The sequence below is a fragment of the Haliotis asinina genome, chromosome 12 (assembly GCF_037392515.1).
Source record: "Haliotis asinina isolate JCU_RB_2024 chromosome 12, JCU_Hal_asi_v2, whole genome shotgun sequence".
Classification (NCBI taxonomy): Eukaryota; Metazoa; Mollusca; class Gastropoda; order Lepetellida; family Haliotidae; genus Haliotis; species Haliotis asinina.
In genome coordinates, this window is record NC_090291.1 from 28,553,807 (window position 1) to 28,574,252 (window position 20,446).

At 38.6% G+C, this 20,446-nt stretch overlaps 1 protein-coding gene across 8 annotated transcripts in view; it reads right to left on the reverse strand.

Annotated features, from left to right (window-relative positions):
• Window positions 1-2,056: 2,056 nt before the first annotated feature.
• Window positions 2,057-20,446, reverse strand: part of LOC137258808 (protein CBFA2T1-like) — a 122,531-nt gene continuing 104,141 nt past the window's right edge. The window contains exons 1-10 of one of the 8 annotated variants that reach the window (XM_067796503.1): window positions 14,521-15,004; window positions 9,079-9,213; window positions 7,255-7,472; window positions 6,829-6,918; window positions 6,488-6,669; window positions 5,975-6,231; window positions 5,724-5,794; window positions 5,026-5,239; window positions 4,606-4,796; window positions 2,057-4,294 (exon numbers count right to left, since the gene is read on the reverse strand). In XM_067796503.1, coding sequence (XP_067652604.1) covers window positions 3,926-4,294; window positions 4,606-4,796; window positions 5,026-5,239; window positions 5,724-5,794; window positions 5,975-6,231; window positions 6,488-6,669; window positions 6,829-6,918; window positions 7,255-7,472; window positions 9,079-9,213; window positions 14,521-14,581 — 1,788 coding nt within the window. In that variant the 5' untranslated portion in view covers window positions 14,582-15,004 and the 3' untranslated portion in view covers window positions 2,057-3,925. Of the gene's footprint in view, window positions 4,295-4,605; window positions 4,797-5,025; window positions 5,240-5,723; window positions 5,795-5,974; window positions 6,232-6,487; window positions 6,670-6,828; window positions 6,919-7,254; window positions 7,494-9,078; window positions 9,214-12,689; window positions 13,781-14,520; window positions 15,005-20,446 lie in introns of those variants that run through there. The other 7 variants (XM_067796502.1, XM_067796505.1, XM_067796506.1 and 4 more) reach the window with 7 other exon arrangements.

Genomic DNA, 20,446 nt, shown 5'->3' on the forward strand with positions numbered 1-20,446 from the left:
GAATAATTCAAATGAGGTTTTAATCAGTGTAGTCTGAGAATCATTTATAACGGCTGCTTGTATATTGCTGACTGACATTCACTAACTCATATCGAATGACAGTGATGATTTGCTGGATGTGAATGAAAATTCCACATTCACTTTGTGATAGTTCTCTAACATGTCTATGGCACAAGTAATGCTGATACAGTATCAAATTTTTCTTGCATGTTTTGTGTAAGTGGTACATGCTGGGCTCTTTTCAGCAGCAGGTGCCTGGTCCTATACATGTTAAGATATGGGTTAGAATCGTAGGCAGTCTATGCTTGTCAAGGCAACTAACAAGATCAGGTTATCAGACTTGCTAACTAGCTTGCCACATGTCACCGTAACCTAGTTAATGCTCATATTGTTGATCACTGGATTGTCTGGTCCAGACTTGATTATTTATAGACTGCTGCCATAGAGCTGGAATATTGCTGAGGGAGGCATTAAATAAACAAACAAAGCAGTGAGATTGTACACTGTTGTATTGGATGTAATGGGATTGTACGTTGTTGTATTGGATATTCAGCTTGTGTACACATGTCACCTATATGTCATGCATTGGATGGATCCAACAGTACCCTTTGGGATCACTTGAGAATAAGAATGCAAACAAAACAAGAAGAGACAGGTAGCACTTCCATTGTTCAACAGAAGACACTGTGTTGTCAGTAACTATCAGCTACTGAGTCCGTGTCATGGACCTGTTGGAACTGTTCTTCACTAATCAGTCCAGTTAGGTAGACTAGTGTTTGAAGCACTGAACCATCTCGCCAAAGACACAGGTTTTATTCCCCATATGAGTACAATGTGTGAAGCCCTGCCATTATATTGCTGGAATATTGCTAAAAGCAACATAAAACATAATCACTTGCTCACTCCATCCCTCCCTCACTCACTCACCAAGACCAGAGCTGACCAGGTTGGTCAGCCATAAAGTAACAGCATGTGTGGTCTGCAGAATGTGAGCAGTATATATTAGGGGCAGGTTAACATCACCCTCGGGTAACTTAATCATGTAGTATAGTATTTTGCCAAAACAATGAGATGTCTGTCATGACATATGTTTATATGATTTAGTATTCCATCAGTAAACCATGTTATGACTGTCTGAAGTGGGATGGTGATCAGCTTATTCCACCATGCTCTGCAGTCAGTATTAAAAGTTTTATACTCTTCACATGTGACCAGAGCACTTTTGTGAAAAAGAGCTATTGTTTTAGCAATATTGTCTTTTTTGTACAGTAATTTCACCACTGTCTACAAAATAAACTGTGATGGAACTACCCTTTACACCATAGTGACTGGTCAATAATATGGCTGGTGTTGCCCACTCAAGTTTGTCATGTTTGCCCTTGATCCCCATCAACAAACTGACCCCATAACAAGTTGTGCCAGTCTAGTTCTACAGTGTAATGACAATAGTCCTGAAGAATAAATTTGTTCCATGGACTGTTGCCCATTGCCATCCTGGGACCACATGTAATTACAGCCGTGTTTTCCTGTTTTGCTTTTCACAACATTTGTTGGTTGATACAGTAATTATATCCCAGTTATGTAGGTAGATGCTCATGCTATTGATCACTGGATTGTCTGGTTCCAGTTCTATCATTTACGGATAGCTGTCATATATCTGTAGTAATGTTGAGTGTAGCATTAAACAACAATCACTGAGACATCTAGTTTACACCCTCAATTGTGAGTGAGTGAGTATTGTTTTATGCTGCTTTTAACAAGATTTCAGCCATAGCACGGCAGGGGACACAGGAAATGGGCTTCACACATTGTACCCATGTAGGGAATCAAACCCAGGTCTTTATCATGACAAACAGATGCCTTTACAGTTAGACTAAAAATTTTTCATGGATCAAACTTGCTGGGGCTACCAGGTTGCCACGCCTGTGTTAAGTGTCATCTTTGTTGCGGCATAGATGCATGTATGTCTTTGGTTGCAGTCATCTTCATGCCACATTTGCATGTAAACCAGCGTCCCATCCTGACTGACTTCACCACAAAACACACAACCTGAATATTGTTTTCATATTGAGTATTTATTATGAGTTCCATGTAGAGTACAATATATGCCACCAACATCCAGACACCTGGGAACAGGGACAGTAACGGCATCCGTCACTGCTACACCACATCACAGACAGACGGACACCGTGAGGGAACAACAGAGCACTACAGTCAATCTGTTACCATTCTACCAACACTTTAGGACTTGCAATTCAAGTTAGATGCACTTTAACTCCATCAAAATATATATTTTTCTGAATGAATGAGAAATTATGCATAACATGATACCATTTCTAATCAGATATTTGTGAATGTGGTTGAATGGTAACATTGGAGTTTACAGATACTTTGAAACAGACCAAATACAGGACTTTAATCCAACAAATGTGAGGGTTAAATCAACTTAGTGCATGTGGATACTAAGCAAAGAATTAAACAAAACTTTCATATTTTAACTATCAGTAACTTATGACATAATTAATAAGGGTATTTCATACCAATAAGTTTGTCTATAACACAAATTTTCAAGTTTGACTTGAAATAATTGTGAATATTTTTCAATATTTCTCCAAAAACACCTAAAGTAAAATGGTATTTATCAGAATTTAAAATCTATACTAACTTTGGCACAAAAAGAAACCTGGAATTACAGGAGAATTTCAGTGAGAATTCTGTTGCCATGGCAAAATATATTCTAAAGTAACTTGTCTCCATGGTAACAACATGTCAGTGTCTGAGAATGACAAAGGGAGACAACTGACATACGCAGACACTCGTCCACCATACATACATAACAGATTACTCATAGTTACATGACAGCGTTGCCAAATATACATATATATTACTATGTCATATTTTACACATCTTTGAGGTTGAAAAGCAATGTACATAAACACAGACAGGTGATCACTAATATCCTGAGAATCCCCCAGGATGTATTAGAAATCATCAGATTATCTGATGCAGTAGATGCTCTATCTGCAACACCTGTGGTTAGTTCCTGGGTAGTAAAAAAACAGGAAAAGATAAGGTCAGTCTTTTTTCCCAAAATACCATTTAACGAATGCACAAAAAATAATACAATATCACCTGTGAGTTATGAAAATTAAAGCCTTAAATCTCATGGGATTGAATGATTGCACATTGGGCGATATACTCGTCTGGGAATGACGGTTATCGAGACAGGGACTAGAGAAAACGAGATTCTGTTACCACAACGATAATCTCTGGAGGAATCTGTGGTGGGACAGGGAATTATGGGATGTGCCTCAACCTCACAGTGTCTGTAATGCCTCAGAGTCAATCTCCACATTTCCAACAGGAAATGTATATACTGATTATATGTCATTACTTGTGATTACTGATTACTTATCATGGTAATCAACATAATCATGAAAATGTACATTCGAATAGACATTGGCAGCACCATCCTTTCCCTCTCCCATTCTGACTAGAGAAACTTGAGAACAGCCCTCCAATCCATCTCTTACACTTTGCTTTGACAGATATAGCACGATACCGCATGTCTCGTTTCACTTTGAGATCAATATGTTACCCTGAAGTCTAGGAAGTAATGTCAGTGTGTCCTCGGCCACAGAATGGGGATTTCTCCTGATGGCTGTAAGGTGAGTTTTGAAGTCCCTTCTTCGTGCACAGACAGGTCACGTGAAGCGTGAACAATACACACATTGCATTCACAGTCATACTGTCCGATAATACATAGCTGATAGTACGTACGTCAGTCTCCAGTACACAGGGAACACTGGCGTGAAACCGACGCCAACATCGCCAATACGCACAGGAACAATAATGTGGTACTGAAGGCAGTCGTCACACGACAGATAATACACAATATCTTATCCAACCAACAATAGTGAGCAATCTATCGGGTTGCGTCCGATGAGCGGTTTTCTGCTGGCGTGCTTGACCTTGACCCTGACAGAGAGTTAGCTGCCGAGGCTGCTGATGCAACAGACGTCACAGATGCAGTTGGGCTGGGTTCGGGCTGTTGAGGGCTCTTAGGTGTGGATGTGGATTCCATGTCGGGGATCTTGCCAGGTGGGCCGTCGCCCCGCTCTCGATTACTCGCCTTCCTCTGGTCACGGGCTTCAGCGATGCTGACCACTTGGGCTTTTCCACACACATGATGATGACTCTCCCAGTCTTTGTGCTGGCAGAATGAGCCGCAGTAGCGGGCAATGTTGCAGCCACTACATGTTTCGCTGGCCTTACGACCACAGTTCCAACAACTCTGTAATGCAAAGAAAATCACCATAAACATATATACATACTGCCCTCACATGGTTCTAATGAAGGAAGGGGTACAGTGTTAAAGTGTTCTCATTACGCCGATGATTCAAGTGTATAATGTGTAAAGACCATCGGTGTCCCCCTTCATGTTATTGCTTCAAACAGTGTCAAACATGCAATCAGAATTATCCATGTCCCCATGTTTCAGTCACTGGTAGTGATGTTCATAAAGGTGAACGAACACACATTATTAATACAGTGTTGACACAAAATATTCTTTTCAATATATGGAAATATTCTCTCTCAACTAACCTCACTACTCTCCTCTTGGTGGTTGATTGAGGCTGCAACCTCCTCTTGGGTCTTTTTTTTAACATCTGACAACTGACGATCCATCTTCGTTCGTTCAATAGTAACCATCTCCGTGGCCTTTTGTTCAGCTGTTGTCACGGCTTTTTGCAGTTCCAGCATTGCTTGTCTCTTGACCTCATTCACAGCTTCTTCTGAAGCAATCATCGGTATGAAGCCAATAAGTCAAGGGGAGACAACTCTCTATCAAGCATTTTCATAAATGCTCTCTCACTTTACAACATGGTATTATAAACATAAATGTTCATTTTTGAGACTGTTGCAAATAATATATCCACCTAACCATATTTCATTTCTGAATCTTCAATTCTCCCTGTATTATAGTATTAGTTGTGGGTATGTACTGAAAGGAGTGTAACCTACCTGCCCTTCGCCTGACCTCAGTGACCCGGTCCTCCGTCTGTCTCATTGTGTATGCCATCATGTCACTTGTACGTTTCTTCACATCCTGGTCCATACCCTCTGCATGGCGCCGCATCCACACAGACAGTTCCTCACGGTCGCGCAAACTCCTCTCCTGGAGAACTGACAGTGCTCTCTTTGTCTTATCCACCATCCCGATGATACAGTTGAGCATCTGTACAGAACAAAAAAATATCATCAGCAAGTTATCTACACTCTTTCAGTATTAAGTCCATATAAATAAATATTTAATCTCAATAAGCCATCTCTACTTACAGTTTCTACATATAGCAGTAAGTATGTGAAATATCATCTCCAGTAAATACTGTTATCCCGGCTCATGTGAGAATGTTGAGTTCTGATTTGGTACACATGCTATATAATAGCACGTACACCCGACAAAAGTCATATTATCCCTCAGTGGCAAAAGTGACTAAAGTGTGCATTGCCAAGCCTTTAGTAATGTGCGTTGCACTGAGGTCAGCATGGCATCAAGGAAACGTTTTGCCCCAACAACTGAAGATTTAGTAAAAACATTCTGCTATATAATGTGTTATCACATCATATTCTCGGGAAATATGAGGTTTTATCAGACACTCGACATGATGTGATAACTTACATTATAAGTATTTTATTGTAAATATAACATTTCTACTTACAGTTTCTACATGTCTCCAGTCATCATCAAGACGTTCCAATGGGTCAAATGGCTCATTTCTTTGGTAACCAGCTGAAAAATGTCAAATAAAATTTGAAAACTAAAATATTAACTATGTACATAGAGCTAAAAGGTACCCTGATACACATATTCTTTTAAACATAATCATTTTTATTTTCATTTTCATTCCAGAATTGAATTATTTTAATCTATTCAATATTAAAATATTAGTTTTAATTACATTTCACTTACCATATCCTGTGTAATGTCTGTCTCTTTCCCTCTCTCGCTCCATGCGTTCTCTGTCCATGCGTTCCCTCTCGATGCGTTCTCGCTCGCGAATTTCTCGTGATATGCTGATGTCCTCCAGCCTGATTGGTCCCCCTGTGTTGAGGTTAAGGGACCCGTTGGGGCTGATCCGACTACCCCCCATGGGACTCATTGGATGATGCCTCTTGGCTGGGTGCATTGAGTCCATATGAGATGCATCCACACCATTTTCTTTGGGTCTGTAAGACACAAGATTTCCAATAAAAAAATAATCTTTATATGCTTCAGAGATTCTGTGAGAATCTTTAGTTACTTCAGTGAGTTAGGGGTGGTGGAGTAGCCTTATTGCTAAGCATTCACACATCACTATGAAGGTCCATAGGGAACAAACAAATATTAAGTCTCTCAGGAAGGAAGGAAAGTAAAACTTTCCAAAATAGGCACTACTGGTTTAGAGTAGCAGAGAAATTCCTTTAACTATTGAGAAGTAATTACCTGTCTGGTGATCTGCGTTTGCCATTTTCGTTCATGTCCGAGGTGATGGAGTCCGTGGATTCTAGTGGGGAGTGAGCTGGATCAAACACGATGTGTTCATTCTGAGCGAGATACTGTTGAGGTGTGGTCTTTGCCATCCGTGCACAGTGGAGCAACTCCCTCTGTAGGAGAGGCAGGTTAGCCTGTAAGGAAGATAACTCTCTTATAATTGTTGACAACTTGCTAATCAGAGTTTGAACATGGTCTTAAATTACCATTAGCTGTTCTTTCTGGAGCATATTACAGGGTCTCGACTGGTGTACTGGTAGTTAGAAATCTATTTCTTCCATGTCATTCCTTACCTTGAGAAATGGAATAACAAAGGGTCGGAGGGGGAAGTTTGTCGCTTCCTGCAATTTCGCATGGAATTCTTCAATGGAAAGATGGGAGTTCTGAAAAAGAATTAGTACGGATGACTACATCAGAAAAACAAATGCACTAACATTGATACAAACAGAAACCTCATTTTACATGTCTAACTGATAATGGAAGACAGAAGATCTTTTTTCTTTTCAAAATCAGATTTAGATCTTGTGCGCAAAACCCTAGCCTGATAACTTCAAACGGCAGCCTTATGACCATCTTGATAACAAAATAACTTGCAAATCGAAGCAGGGGAAATCATTTGCCAAAATCCCAGAAACAGAGTTCTAAGAGCCAAGAACTAGTTGGAAAGCAAAAGCCAAAGTTCATGTCAACGTTAGAAATGAAGTTAGCCTCCAACTCACCACAAGTCCAAGGACCAGCATGCGCACTCTCTCACCAATCTCTGGGGAGATATCGGAACCAAACTGCTGAAGCGTTGTGAGGAACCGCTTCAGCTTGCTGAGTTGTCTGGCACCACACGCAGGGGGGAGCTGCTGGCACATGGAGGAATTGGTCATCGATGGCGGCGATGGTGTGCGACCGTTGATGCTACTCAGAGGTGAATGAGAACCATTCAAGCCTGTAAAATACAAGTCTATATCTGTCAAAATACATCACATATAAACTGTAACAAATCTGTCCATTTTGAAGAAATTTGTTTCATTTATATGCAATGAATCCGGTTATTATGAACTTAAGATAATCATCCACTCCACATCTTATATCAAGAACCCATTTAGATTTGTAAAATGTATGATGCTATATCATTATGTCTTCTAAAATATTCATGTGAAAAAATAAGGCTCCCGTAAAAGAGTTGAATTTCAAATTAACTTCATTTTTAATTTAGAGTAATAATATTACACAATTTAATATTCAATCATATTTTGTTCTTAAACCTTAATGAGTGAACACATCAATTCTTTTTTGGAAAACAGATAATTCTTCCCATAATGAATTATTCATAATACATATATTTCAGGACAAATGAGCTAATAATAACTGTAATAAAGGCATGACTAGTGACAGAGTCATTGTAGTCTGACTGTGCACTACAACAGAGTGTGTTTCAAGGACTGAAGGGAATAAAACCCTGTGTTATATGGAAATGTTTAGCTACGCCATGAAAGTGTCACGTCATCGCAAGGCATATCATGTTATTTACTTAGCAGCAGGCTTTAATCTCACCTGCTTTGTCAAGGTGTGCAAACTAATTTCCTGGGACAAGGCTAGCTTCTGCTATCTTTATACATCAACCACCTGTTTGTGTGCCATATCATGACCTTTCTGTAAACTGACCACATGTGACTTGGACAATAACTGGATGACATTTGTCTGTGTGGAATGAAAATGATTCAAACCACGTAGATGTGTGATATTGGCATGTGTGATGTTATGGACATTAAGAAATATGAACTTTAAATATGATAAAATAAATACTGTGAGACAATTTTGTATGGTGTATATAAGTGACACAGCACTGTTTAGGAAACTAAGGCTCGATACTGTCAGCTATGTCACAGAGACAGACTATTGATGTATGGAACTGTTGACAGCTGTCACACTTACATGCCATAAACAACTGTGCTAAGAACATGATACTCCCAACCATATGTCATGAACAAACTATTGATGTTTGGCTTTAAACAATACGGGTTGACAATAAACTTCTGCAGGAATGTCTAAACAGCTGCATGACTTTTTAGCCACAGAGAAAATCTTGTAGGCAGTGATGCCAACTACAGCTTATCATATACAATGTGTAACACAAAACAATACATGCATGAAATGAACATGGTAGGAACAGTATGTAATACAATGATCATGAGATGAACACATCATGAACAATGTGTTATTCAATGATCGTGAAATAAACATGTTGTGAAGAATGTGTGATACAATGACTGTGAAACGAACATGTTATGAACAATGTGTGGTACAAAATGATATAATGAACATGAAATGAACATGCTATGAACAATGTGTGATACAACAAAAGTGAAATGAACATGCTATCAACAATATGTGTGATAAAGCCTGCCACTATCAGCTGGGGGATGTTATATATACTATGTGTGTGTGGCACTGCAGGATAATGTCAGCTGGGTGATATGAACATGTAATTAACAATTTATGCCATGGCACAATACAGCCAGGTGGGTGATATCAACATGTTATCAGCATACCTGATGCGGTGCTACCACTTGATATTGGCCGTGTGATTGGCGGAATGGATGCCATGGAGCTGACGGCTGGTGAACTTGTTGTTTGTGTCACACCTTTTGATTCCGGAGAGTCAGGCATGATACTATCTCTATAATCTGAAACGAAAAACCACATATGAATATATTTAGAAAAAAAACAAGCATATTACCATCACAAAAACATTAAGACATCAGCTGCTGATATGAAGGAAAATGTTCTTCTTTTTCTAAAATAATCTAAGCGTCTTATGATATGGTAGACGAGGAACTTCGGTCCATCTGGATGAAGATTCCATTTTGCCTTTGCAAGTATGCTGCACAAGTGTAGAAGAAAAAACTCACTGTGACAAAGACTTGATAAAGCCAAGAAATCAACATGAAATCAACATGAAATGGCCCTATGAAGCAAGGTCTACCTGGATTCTGCCATAGATCAACCCCTAGCAGTGCAATACTAATGGCGATGAGGTGACTCTGTTGCAACACACTGAAATATTGATACGATGAATGCGTAGACGGAAATCTTAGCCACATAACTCCTAGTAATGTCACATATAAAAAAAACATTGACGACAAAAGGTCATGAATTACAACTATAAAATATTAATTAGTCTTTACTGCCGTGGGAAAACAGAAAATTTTCACAAACAATTCTTTTCTAATCTGAAACTGATTCCTGTGATATTAAACTGATTTGAACTGACGGCCTGAATTAAAAACCATATGATGAAAGTACAACTGTCAGCTGAAGAACATTTCCACCATAGATGAAATATATTCTCAACAATTGTATACCGCAAACTGAACAGGATAAAAAGGTAATTAAAAATTTAATCAAGACTATCTTATCAAATTAATTTTAAAAATCAAAATATTGCCCCCAAAAATTATGTTAGTGTAAATCCTAAATCTTGCCATGAAAGAACAGTGAATTCTAAAAAATATTCCATTTCAAATGATGAATGATTGGCGGGCCTAACACCAACATCCAGTGTCAAAAACACTTTAGATCTGAAACTGACACACGCCATGATGAAAGAGACCAATTTTGAAACTGATGTAAAAAATCAAATGCACAAATCTTCAACACTGGAAATTTTGAATGCTAGAAATTCATCAACAAACACCTCAAATTATAAAAAATTCTATCATTTTCATCAAACTGAAAAATCAACTTCTATGCGCCAGATAACAAATGTACAGCTGAAAACTGCCAGGAAAGGATAGATGAAATCACAAGTCAATAAAATACATCACCACTCTTGACAGTACATCAAAATCATTTGGAAAAATAATTAAACAAAATCATAAACCCAAATGATGAATGTCAGATACCCATAAAAAGATACTTGATACAAATTTGAAATTGACATCACCATTGCTGAAATGTACATGAAAATGTCCCTACTCTGAGTCTGTTCATCCACTCCCATGGCGAGCTGTCTCTGAAATGCCTACCACTGGCTGCCGGTCTTTGTTATGATGTAGCAGCACTAACAGCTGAACATGTGTTACGGGTCTGTTGTTAAACCACCAGATGACCACCACTGCCCATCGCCAGCTGGCCTCCAGTCTCCCACCAGCCAGCCTCGTTATAGAGCTCATACCTCATTATAACGCTAAGTGCCCTAAAACACTTCCCTTTGTAAAACAAGTGGGGCCAATTGTAATTGTGCTTGAATGAACACAATACGCCTTGTTACGCCTTGTTGCATTCCCTGAATATCAACTGGGCTCGGTGATAAAAGTCATGTTAATGGCCAAATTGTCGACTACAATAATCAATATTTGAACTTTTATGACAAATGTCACTTGCATTCCTGCTGTGTTGTATTTCAGTCTGTCAACATGTTACAGTTACTGGGTTCTACCTTCTGAATTCCCAAACATTTCACACCACTCTTACTAAAAATGCCATGCAACATCTCAGACTTATACATTAGAACAAAATCTGTAAAACCTACAATAAGATTAAATTCATTTGTAATGAAACCTGACATCCTTTTCACAACTCAGTGTTAAACCTCATATTTGAGTGCTGAGCCATAGACATAACAAGCACCAGATTAAGATGCAGATCTTGTATTGTCAAATAGAACAAACATGCAGCAGATTGCTATAAATGACACACCTCCTTCCCTGTTAATTATCACATCAATTACCAGGGAACCAGCTCAGCCCTAGGGCACAGTTGTCTTGTATAAGGGCCATGCTGCTGCCATTATATACCCCTATCCCGTAGATTTAACCTTTTTCAGTATAACCTTCTGGAGACAATAATTAGCCCAAATGTTGCTTTGATGTAGCAGACATAATCCTTGCATGAGGGCATTAATTTGAACAGATTTGCTTGCCACGGAACACATTGGAACAGAAGTACTAATGGCCAAGCCATAGTGTCAACGATTGGGGGATATTATTCTAAACCCTTACATGCTGATTAGATGAATTGTAAATATTTTCTTCATTTTACATAAACTGCCATGATACTGGTTCCCGCTGTAACATATCAGTTTAAAATGGAAAAACATCAGATGTTTACAACCCTGTTTGGTAGAAGCAGACATCATATTTGGAATGATATATTTGTTAGTATTTTCGCAAGACAGGCAGAAGCTACATATCTGTTTCTTTCCTACAGCTATATCTACAGATCAGATATATATTTTACAGTCAAAGGATTCTGGCACCTATCTGCAATGTAGCTGTGTAAAACTAAATTAGATTTGTTGCAAATTTAGACTTCAATTCACTAAAATGTTTGTGAAAATAATATGAACAATAAATGTTGACAGGCAAATATTATGAAAGATCTTTAACAAAATCCATTGCAAGAATAATATCTATTTACTAAAATACAGTTTACACTAAATAGTTTACTGATCAAAAACAAACAAACCAGAAACAGTTCCAGTGAACATTACAATTCTCAAAACAAAAACTGACCAAACTGAATGAAGCTCCCGTAAATGACCTTTCTCTAAATTTTAGGCAAATCACAGTGACAGTATGGGGGATACGAAAAGCAGAATCCACCAACTCCCCAATCCACTCCTGGTAGGTGAACATGCCCGCTGCTGTACTTGTGGGTAGAGTATAGAAAGTAGTGAGTATTCAGTAGAGGGTAAAGAGTAGAGTTTGGCAGTGAAACCAGCCCACACATTATCCAACTAATATTTCCTGACACTGGAATGTATATTTGTTATTTCTTTCTGGGTGAACTAGATCCCTCTGACACTGTGCAAATTGAAGCCAGAAACCACATGCTCTTGTTTACTAGGAAATATTCTGCCTGTAAAACTGATTTTTTAACATAAACCATGACTGCATGTTAATTACAAGTAACAGGTCTAAGGGAGCTGGATTCTATTATGTTGTTGCTAAATCAGTCTGACAACTGGTTCACTGAATCATTATGTTGTTTGGCAGATGGGCCCCTTAACCTGATCCCTAGCCATGTATCATTTTTGTCAACAAGAAATTTATACTCAGTGTAATCCTCACTGACAATAATTTTATGTACTGAAAAGTGTTTCCAGAATCACTTTGGCTTAGTTATTTACACATATTATTTTACAAGGAACAAGTCTCACCTTTTCGCATCCCAAAAATAATCATTCAAGTAGTCAAGTAGCCTGTACGGCTATCCCAGTACGTTTCTAGTGCCCCAACACTGATGCACACAGTCCAGTCTGAGACAGATGCTTTGCGTCAGACACACAACATTTCAATCATAGAATCATCACTTCCACCAGCGAATCTTTTCATTAATGGAACAGACTGAATAGCATCCTCTGGCGACTGTCTCCGGAATAGATAGCTGATTTCACTAATCTGTTTGTATAATAAATATCCAGCAATTGTGTCGTGGAAGAGCCAAGCAGCCAGCAGCAGTACAATACATCTGCTTGTGTGCGTCTGCTATTTGCGTCTGCTATTGTGCGTCTGCTACTGTACAAATGTTACAAACACTATGAGGATGATCCAAATTCAATGGAATATGAAGGCTGGATGACAATCCTGCTGTAGCCTGGTTACTGGGAAATACTGGAGCTTCAACTAGGTGATAAAGATGGGAGTGCTGACGACAAAAGATGTGACTGCCAAGGCAAACGGTGACTGAATGACCCAGAGGCAGCCAATCACTTCCTCATTCCAGCCTTGCTACCAGGCCTCACTGGAACAATCACAGACTGCCTGTACCAACCTGGCAAGTAGGTTCTCACGAGCATCAGCTGGGACTCCTCACTAAGCAGTGCTGGTCAGGTGTGGAGGATTGGAGCAACGAAGCGTGACACAGACACACAGACGGACATGCGACGATAGCTACAGCACAATGTAAGTGCTGGCTCTGACACAGCCCAACAACAGCTGATTGACTGACACAGCCTCACTCTGGTGTCTCCCTCATCCTCGTAAGCATCCCGTCATACCAGCATCGGTGAAAACACAGCATCGGCAACACACTTCTTGTCGACACCCCCCGATTCGGCTGAATTACAGACAGCATTTATCACTACCAGTATCTTTTCAAGTTAATTGGGTGATTTCTCTGATCAGAGGCCAGTTACAATAGGACGCAGTTGCCAAGACTGCAGTACAGTGAAGACTCTATCCAGGATCGAAGCGGGCCCTTTAACAAAAGGCTGACGGCCAGACCGGCTTGCTCATACTTAGTGGCAGTGCAGGTGGGGTCTTGTACCAAGGCAATGTGTTACATGGGAGGAAATCTCCATCGCAGATGTGGCCAACAAGATTGCCTCAGCACACGCCGATCTCTACACAAATTGTACATTTTTTGTTTGTTTTTGTGGCATGGGTTTAGGAAGCAGGTTGCAGTAGAGCCTGATTTTGGGAAAATTTCCATTTTTGACAGAAGACTAGTGTGAAACTGTGTCAAGGTGTGTGACATGTTGTTGGTTTGCACGCACCATAAAGAGAGTGAGGGATGGGGGATATAACTGACCCAAGCATGTAAATACTTGAGTATAATTGCTGTGGCAGGTTTCAGCACATGTTGTATATTAAAAAAATATGATCTCCGCCCATCACATCATAGCATGCAGTGTTCACATTGAAATGATCAATGTCATAAACTTAACAAATGTATTCAAATATTTAAAAATATTCAAATATAATAATGCCTGATTTTAATAATAAATTAAATCTCAAAAAGACAAAAAACACAAAGTAAAACTTTCTACTGCCAACACCCTTAAACATAATATATTTTGTATTTCTGTTCATGATAAAAACCATTCAAAGAAGCTCATAAATCTGAACCTTTTTATTCACCAATATAAAAAATGACCTTATTGAAAAATATATTTCAAAGATTATCCAAGAACCAAAATCAGAGAAAGAAAGATGTTTAGATTTCAACTTTGTTTAAATTTGAGTTTGCCCTGATCACTTCCTTCTTACCTTTCCCTGAGATGAGCCAGTTGGGACACACAAGGGCTGGTGGGGTATCAAACTGCAACATCTTCACGTCCGCATATATCCAATAGCAAGAATTGCAAAAATGGTAACATCCACACAACAGTCTTACAAAAGACTCAAGTCCCAAGTTCCAAGATGCTGATTTTCAAAAATGTCCAGGATTGGTAAAATCCAAAGCCATCCAACACAAAGCGGAAAAATGACAAACTTTACTCAAAGAATAAAAGTTTCTTTAAGATTCAGAAAGTGTTCCAAGACAACACAAGTGTTTCCACAGGAAGATCCCGTAGCGAACATGCGCTTATCACACAATCTTATCACACCAGCAGAGGCGCCAATATTCAGAAAGCTGGTACAGACCTCAACTATATATGTCTGCTCTCTTTGAGGTTGTCAACTCGTCTGGTAAAACCCGTGAATATTACTGGCGTGTGGGGCATTCCCACAAGGCATCAGGAGAGGTGCCGAAAACCACTACCACCTGTTGGGCTCCATGGAACCTGGCGGAGAAACGGCTGGCAGACATTATCTTCCCCAGCTGAGTATGGTTAGGGGGCGGGGCAAACTTTGGGGTGGCAGAGAGAAACCGCAGGTAGAAAGGCGCATGGACTCATCACATGGTTAGCTTTAATGGATTTACAAACATGTTAAAAAACTGATGAAATACCACTGATATCAGATCTGTTATATCAGTAGGCACATTGTGCGCTCAGTGTGAGTACCAAACTGAGTTGTTAATGGTGATATTAATGGCCCTGTAACAGTTGAAATGCTTTTAAGATACAAATCTTGTTGTAGAATTAAGAACATATTTTATGGCTTACACAATTCAACAATTCATTTGTATATGTAAAAAGTCATGCATCGTGGACTGTGTTCCATGATCTTTACAGCTTTTACAAATGCCGTGACCCTGACGCACATCCAGAAGCTATTTGTTTTAAGTCTGTATCTATACCCAGAGACATAACCCTGACAGTTCTTAATTCCAAAGTATGCTTTCCAAAGAGATTTACAACTTAATCTTGAAACATTCAACTGGAATATAACCATAAAGGTATTAAATCAACAATAGGGAGTGGGGATTTTTTTCAATATTGCAGTCATTTTACAAGGTATGTTCAATAATGTTCAATAACTTCATGTATTTAAACCATTAGGAGAAATGAAACAAAGTCTTTAGCACAGGAGAATCTGTCTAATCCACAACACCGTATCTTACAATTCAAAACATCTAAGTTTTTATCCAATTGCCTGCCAATATTGATGCTCTAGTATAGAACGATTTTCCTCTACAATATGCTGCTCAAATTAAAGCATTTATTGAAATTTGATTATTATCCCAAAGTTGCAGAAAGAACATTACAGTTTACTGGAAAAATTAATGTAAGCATTTAGAATCTGAAGATAGAGTGACTTTGATGAAACTGAACATGCCGATAATAAAATAATATATGAATTACCAAATATCATGTGATATAATCTTTGTAAAACTGGTTCAAAAACATGAATTACATGACTTCAATTTACAAAGCACAGGAAACATTCATTGAAAAAACAGTTTATCTGTTTAATACACACTGAAGCATTTTGAACGTGATAGAATCAATTAATACTGAGCTGTTACTGGTAAGAAACATCTGATAATGCTTACTACAGAATTCTGACTTTTAAACAAGAAGAATCCATCACATCATTAATTCAAGGTTCCTGGATCGGAATGTATGAAACTATATCAGCCATTGTGCTACCACACACATATTAAGTTACATCATTTATAGTAATGTTTTTAATAAGTAAGACGTGACACTAAACACCAGTGCCAGTTAGTAGTCTGACAGTACGACAGTGTAAGAAATGCTTAATGAATGGAACTGGAAATAACTTGAGAAACGACAAAGGAGAAAGTCATCACAAATCTTTTGGTTACATGTCCACTCTGTAGTTAAACAAAACTCTTACATTTAATGGCAAAATATCATTTTTGACTTGCAGCAATGTCTGAGAAGAGATGATTAATGTATAGAGGATATTGTATGAGTTGTGACACAAGTGCCTAAATGCTGGCATTTCCTGATAAAGAGGGATACACCGACATTTAGGCAGGAGTATCATAAACATAGTATGATATGGGCCTGAATATGATATTCTGTTTATTACTAAAGACGTCAAATTGAGGAAAACATACCCAAATAAACTTTCAAACATAGGCTGTTGCCGCATGGAGACTGCAACATCAGGAGAAACATGGCATCATAGCATTGTTCGTGAAGTCACATTTCCATGACAAAGTCATATTTCGCCTGAGGGTATCGTAAATATGAACCCTCATATTTTTTTACTCATAGGTAATAAACAACATCAAAACGTCGCTGTATGTAATAAACAAGAAGTTGTCATTAATAAAGTTGAATGTTCCCTTTTTGAATAAAGACACAAATTTCTAAAAAATCAACCACTGCTGATCTGAGGGTTATCGCCATCATATGCTGAAATACATTTTTATGTTTTTAATGTAATGCTCAGTCAATACCATCAGCACTTAACATCAGGCACATTATGCCCAAAACTCTGAAATTAAATACACAATTTAATAATGTAATTGTTTTAAGCAAATAAATTGTAATCATCCTGCATAGGTCATATCCAAACACATACATAATCTTGATGTTTGCATATGAAACACTGCCTTGCAGGACAGTACAGCAGTTAAATGGTAAATCATTTGCATCTAGTGATTCTGAATCTCAAATTCATGTTTCCATTGACCAAGTGTATAGGTAAGTATTTGCTGATACCTGAATTTGCTGAAGATATGTAATTAGTTTTCTCCTCAGCATAATGCTCAAATGGTTTTTTTTCCCTTAAATACTTAAACCCAGGGAGCACATTATGTTTGCATGTACACGTTAATCAAGAAAATGCAATAGTGCTAAATAAAAATATCACATCATGGAAGCCGAAAGGTAGGAAGCATATCTATGTATTTATTTGAATGTGCCATGAGGAATGATTGCTAAAAAGCATAAACAAGTATATGTACTGAGAAACAAATATCTTTCAATTTTTCTTCAATTTTTCTTCATAGCTATGTTACTCAAAATAGGTTTCGGACCACTAATTCTGCACCATAATGGCATGATCAGTGAACTAGAAGAAATCACAAAATTTGAAAAACAATCTCTCAACAAAAATGTAAAATTTTTATATTTTGGGCTTGACTGTCACCACCCTTAGATCTGTACCCAGCCTGTCGCAACTGGCACAAACAGGGTTCATCTGCCCATTCTTGGTTTTCCCAATACAGTCTTGGCATCCCAGCAATAAAGGAGACTTTACGATGTGCCCTCATCGGTGTTAATGTAAACAGGCGCAATCAAGAGTACCACAGCAATTTATCATATGTTTCTTAAAGACACAGCTGTCTTTATGGAGAATTCATTAATTTTCTCATTAAGTTTGGTCATATTTCATGGACGCTCAAGACAAAAGGACGACATTTTCTTCATCAGATCTCAGATCGCTGAAGAAGCATGATCGTTCTAATTTGAACATCATGTCTTCAGGGAAAACATAAAGATTCAAATAATAACAAAGAAAAATATAGGAGGCCTTTCAAGTCACCAAAACTGATAGCCCTGGTTTTAATGAACCTCTATGCTATATCTCAAAAATACTTTGATTTTATGTCAAATAATTCTTATCATGACAATATAGTAGTAAATGTTTGCTGTAAACATATATGGCTTGTTCTAAAATATGCAACATTAACAATGAATGTTGGGAAGGGAAGTGAATGCCATGGACTTGAAAGCCAAGATACGGAAGTTGTCAAATTGTAAATGCTCACAAATGTCTGTTACATGTACAACCACCATTTACAAGTTTCACAACTTTTCAAAGTAAATATCCAACACAACTCCAACTGTCAATTTGCAAATATTCACCAGTTATGTTCAACTAGCCATAACTGATTGCTAAGAGCTGTTTTTATTCATTTTAATTTACAACACTAACTCTTATTTAGTGTACCATAGTGCACATATTTCAATAACTGAAAAACCGATTCCAAGTTATGCCTGCAAAAAGATACTATTAAAAGGAAAACCGTCAATCTTTGACAGCTAAAAAAGCAGGGGAGGCGGCAGGCTGGCGCGGGTACGTCTGTTCTACGTTTTTTCGACAGCTGCCCGCCTTACCACCTGTCTCAAAGACATCTGGAAGTCGTTAGAATGGGCCAGACAGTCTGGTACCACCGTGGAATGCTGGGAGAACACGATAGCAGTGCTGCCAGTGATGGCCTCCGTATGTTCACAGATTGGCCTCCCTCCCATCCCACCGCCAGCCTAGTACAGGCAGAGACGGTGAAGCCACCAACTGATCAACATTTAGAAATCTATACCTCTCTGTATCCAAGTGGTAGAAATCAGCAAAAATTGTACTCCACTTTTTGTTACTGGTTCCTCAGTTCTGACATTTGAGGGTATGTGAAATAGACGCATGTGCATTATTCCTACATGCAAATACTGAACTCAAAACATGCTTGGTTAAACCTGCTTGCATCTGTTACATCCTATGAAGAATGGATCAAAATAATTTCTGTAATGGTTCATGATGTGTCAGAATGGTTGAGTAGATATTTGCTTGCAAAACCACTGAGTTTGCGTCTGGGGTTTAACACTGCCTTCAGCAGTATCTGTAGTCTAACAGCTAGTCTCTGAAATGAACATATTTTGCTGCAGAAAACGTTCAGAGTGAAAAAAATAATGTAGTGAAATGAAACCCTGAGACTTTATTCATTTTCAGAATTGAAGCTCTGGAAATCTGGACCTGCCACATTTTCTAGACTTGCATTTGCTTTCTTGGATATATTTGCTTCAAGGTCTGTACAACAAATTTTTAACTACAGTATCTGTAGTATCTTGGTGCAACATGTACTGGGACAGTATAAAAGCATACAGGTTCTGCAAGTTCAACACTTTAGTCAAGCTCCACAGCAAGGTGCTCTGTTTTTTGGGCCTGTGGCGTCTTTAAAAGAAATAAACTATTTGACAGCAAGGTGCTGCTAGACTTGGGGTCACAATCAAGAAATCAAACCTACATCATCAGTTTGTGGATGAGACAAGAACACAACTCTTCAGAGGGAGGTAGTAATGCCTCAGATGACATGGTCAATAATACCTCACAAAATGACCAACCTCTGATCATTTATATGTGTACAGGGAGGAGTGAGTGAGTGAGTGAGTGACAGGAGTGACGGATGAAGTGAGGGAGGGAGGTTTTATGCCGTAGAACCACCATGCAACCATACAACCATATCACGAAGGCCTTTCACCACACAAACCAACACTTTGACCAAACTTCACAATTGTTGTGGGGATGTTACAATTGCCATCATCCAGATAGCATCCATTTTCAGCATCCGCTTTAGCCACAAGAGAGAGTTCAGGAATATGACCAGTGACAAATTTAGGAAGGCTGGTTGGTTCTGCATGCAGCAATATCCCAGCTCTGTGTGTTTGATCTGTAAATAATCTTGACCAGACAATCCAGCAATCATGAACATTGAGCTACACAATTGGGATACAATGACATGTAGTCAGTGAGCTTGATCACCCCATACCATTGCCTTTTATGATAAGCATGGGTTACTGAAGGCCAATATTCTAACTTGACCTTCACGGGTCATTCAGGAAGGTCACTGCACAGTGACCAGTTTAGGAAGGCTTACTGCTAAGTGACCAGTTTATGAATGTTACTGTACAGTAACCTGTTTTCACATGCTGTGACAGGCACAGTGGCTTGTTCATGTCAAGATGTTATCAGTGGTAAAGAATCTCCTTATTTATTGGCCTGTTGCTGTCTTCTCAAACCCACACAAAAAAGAAAGCGGACATGAAAATAAAAC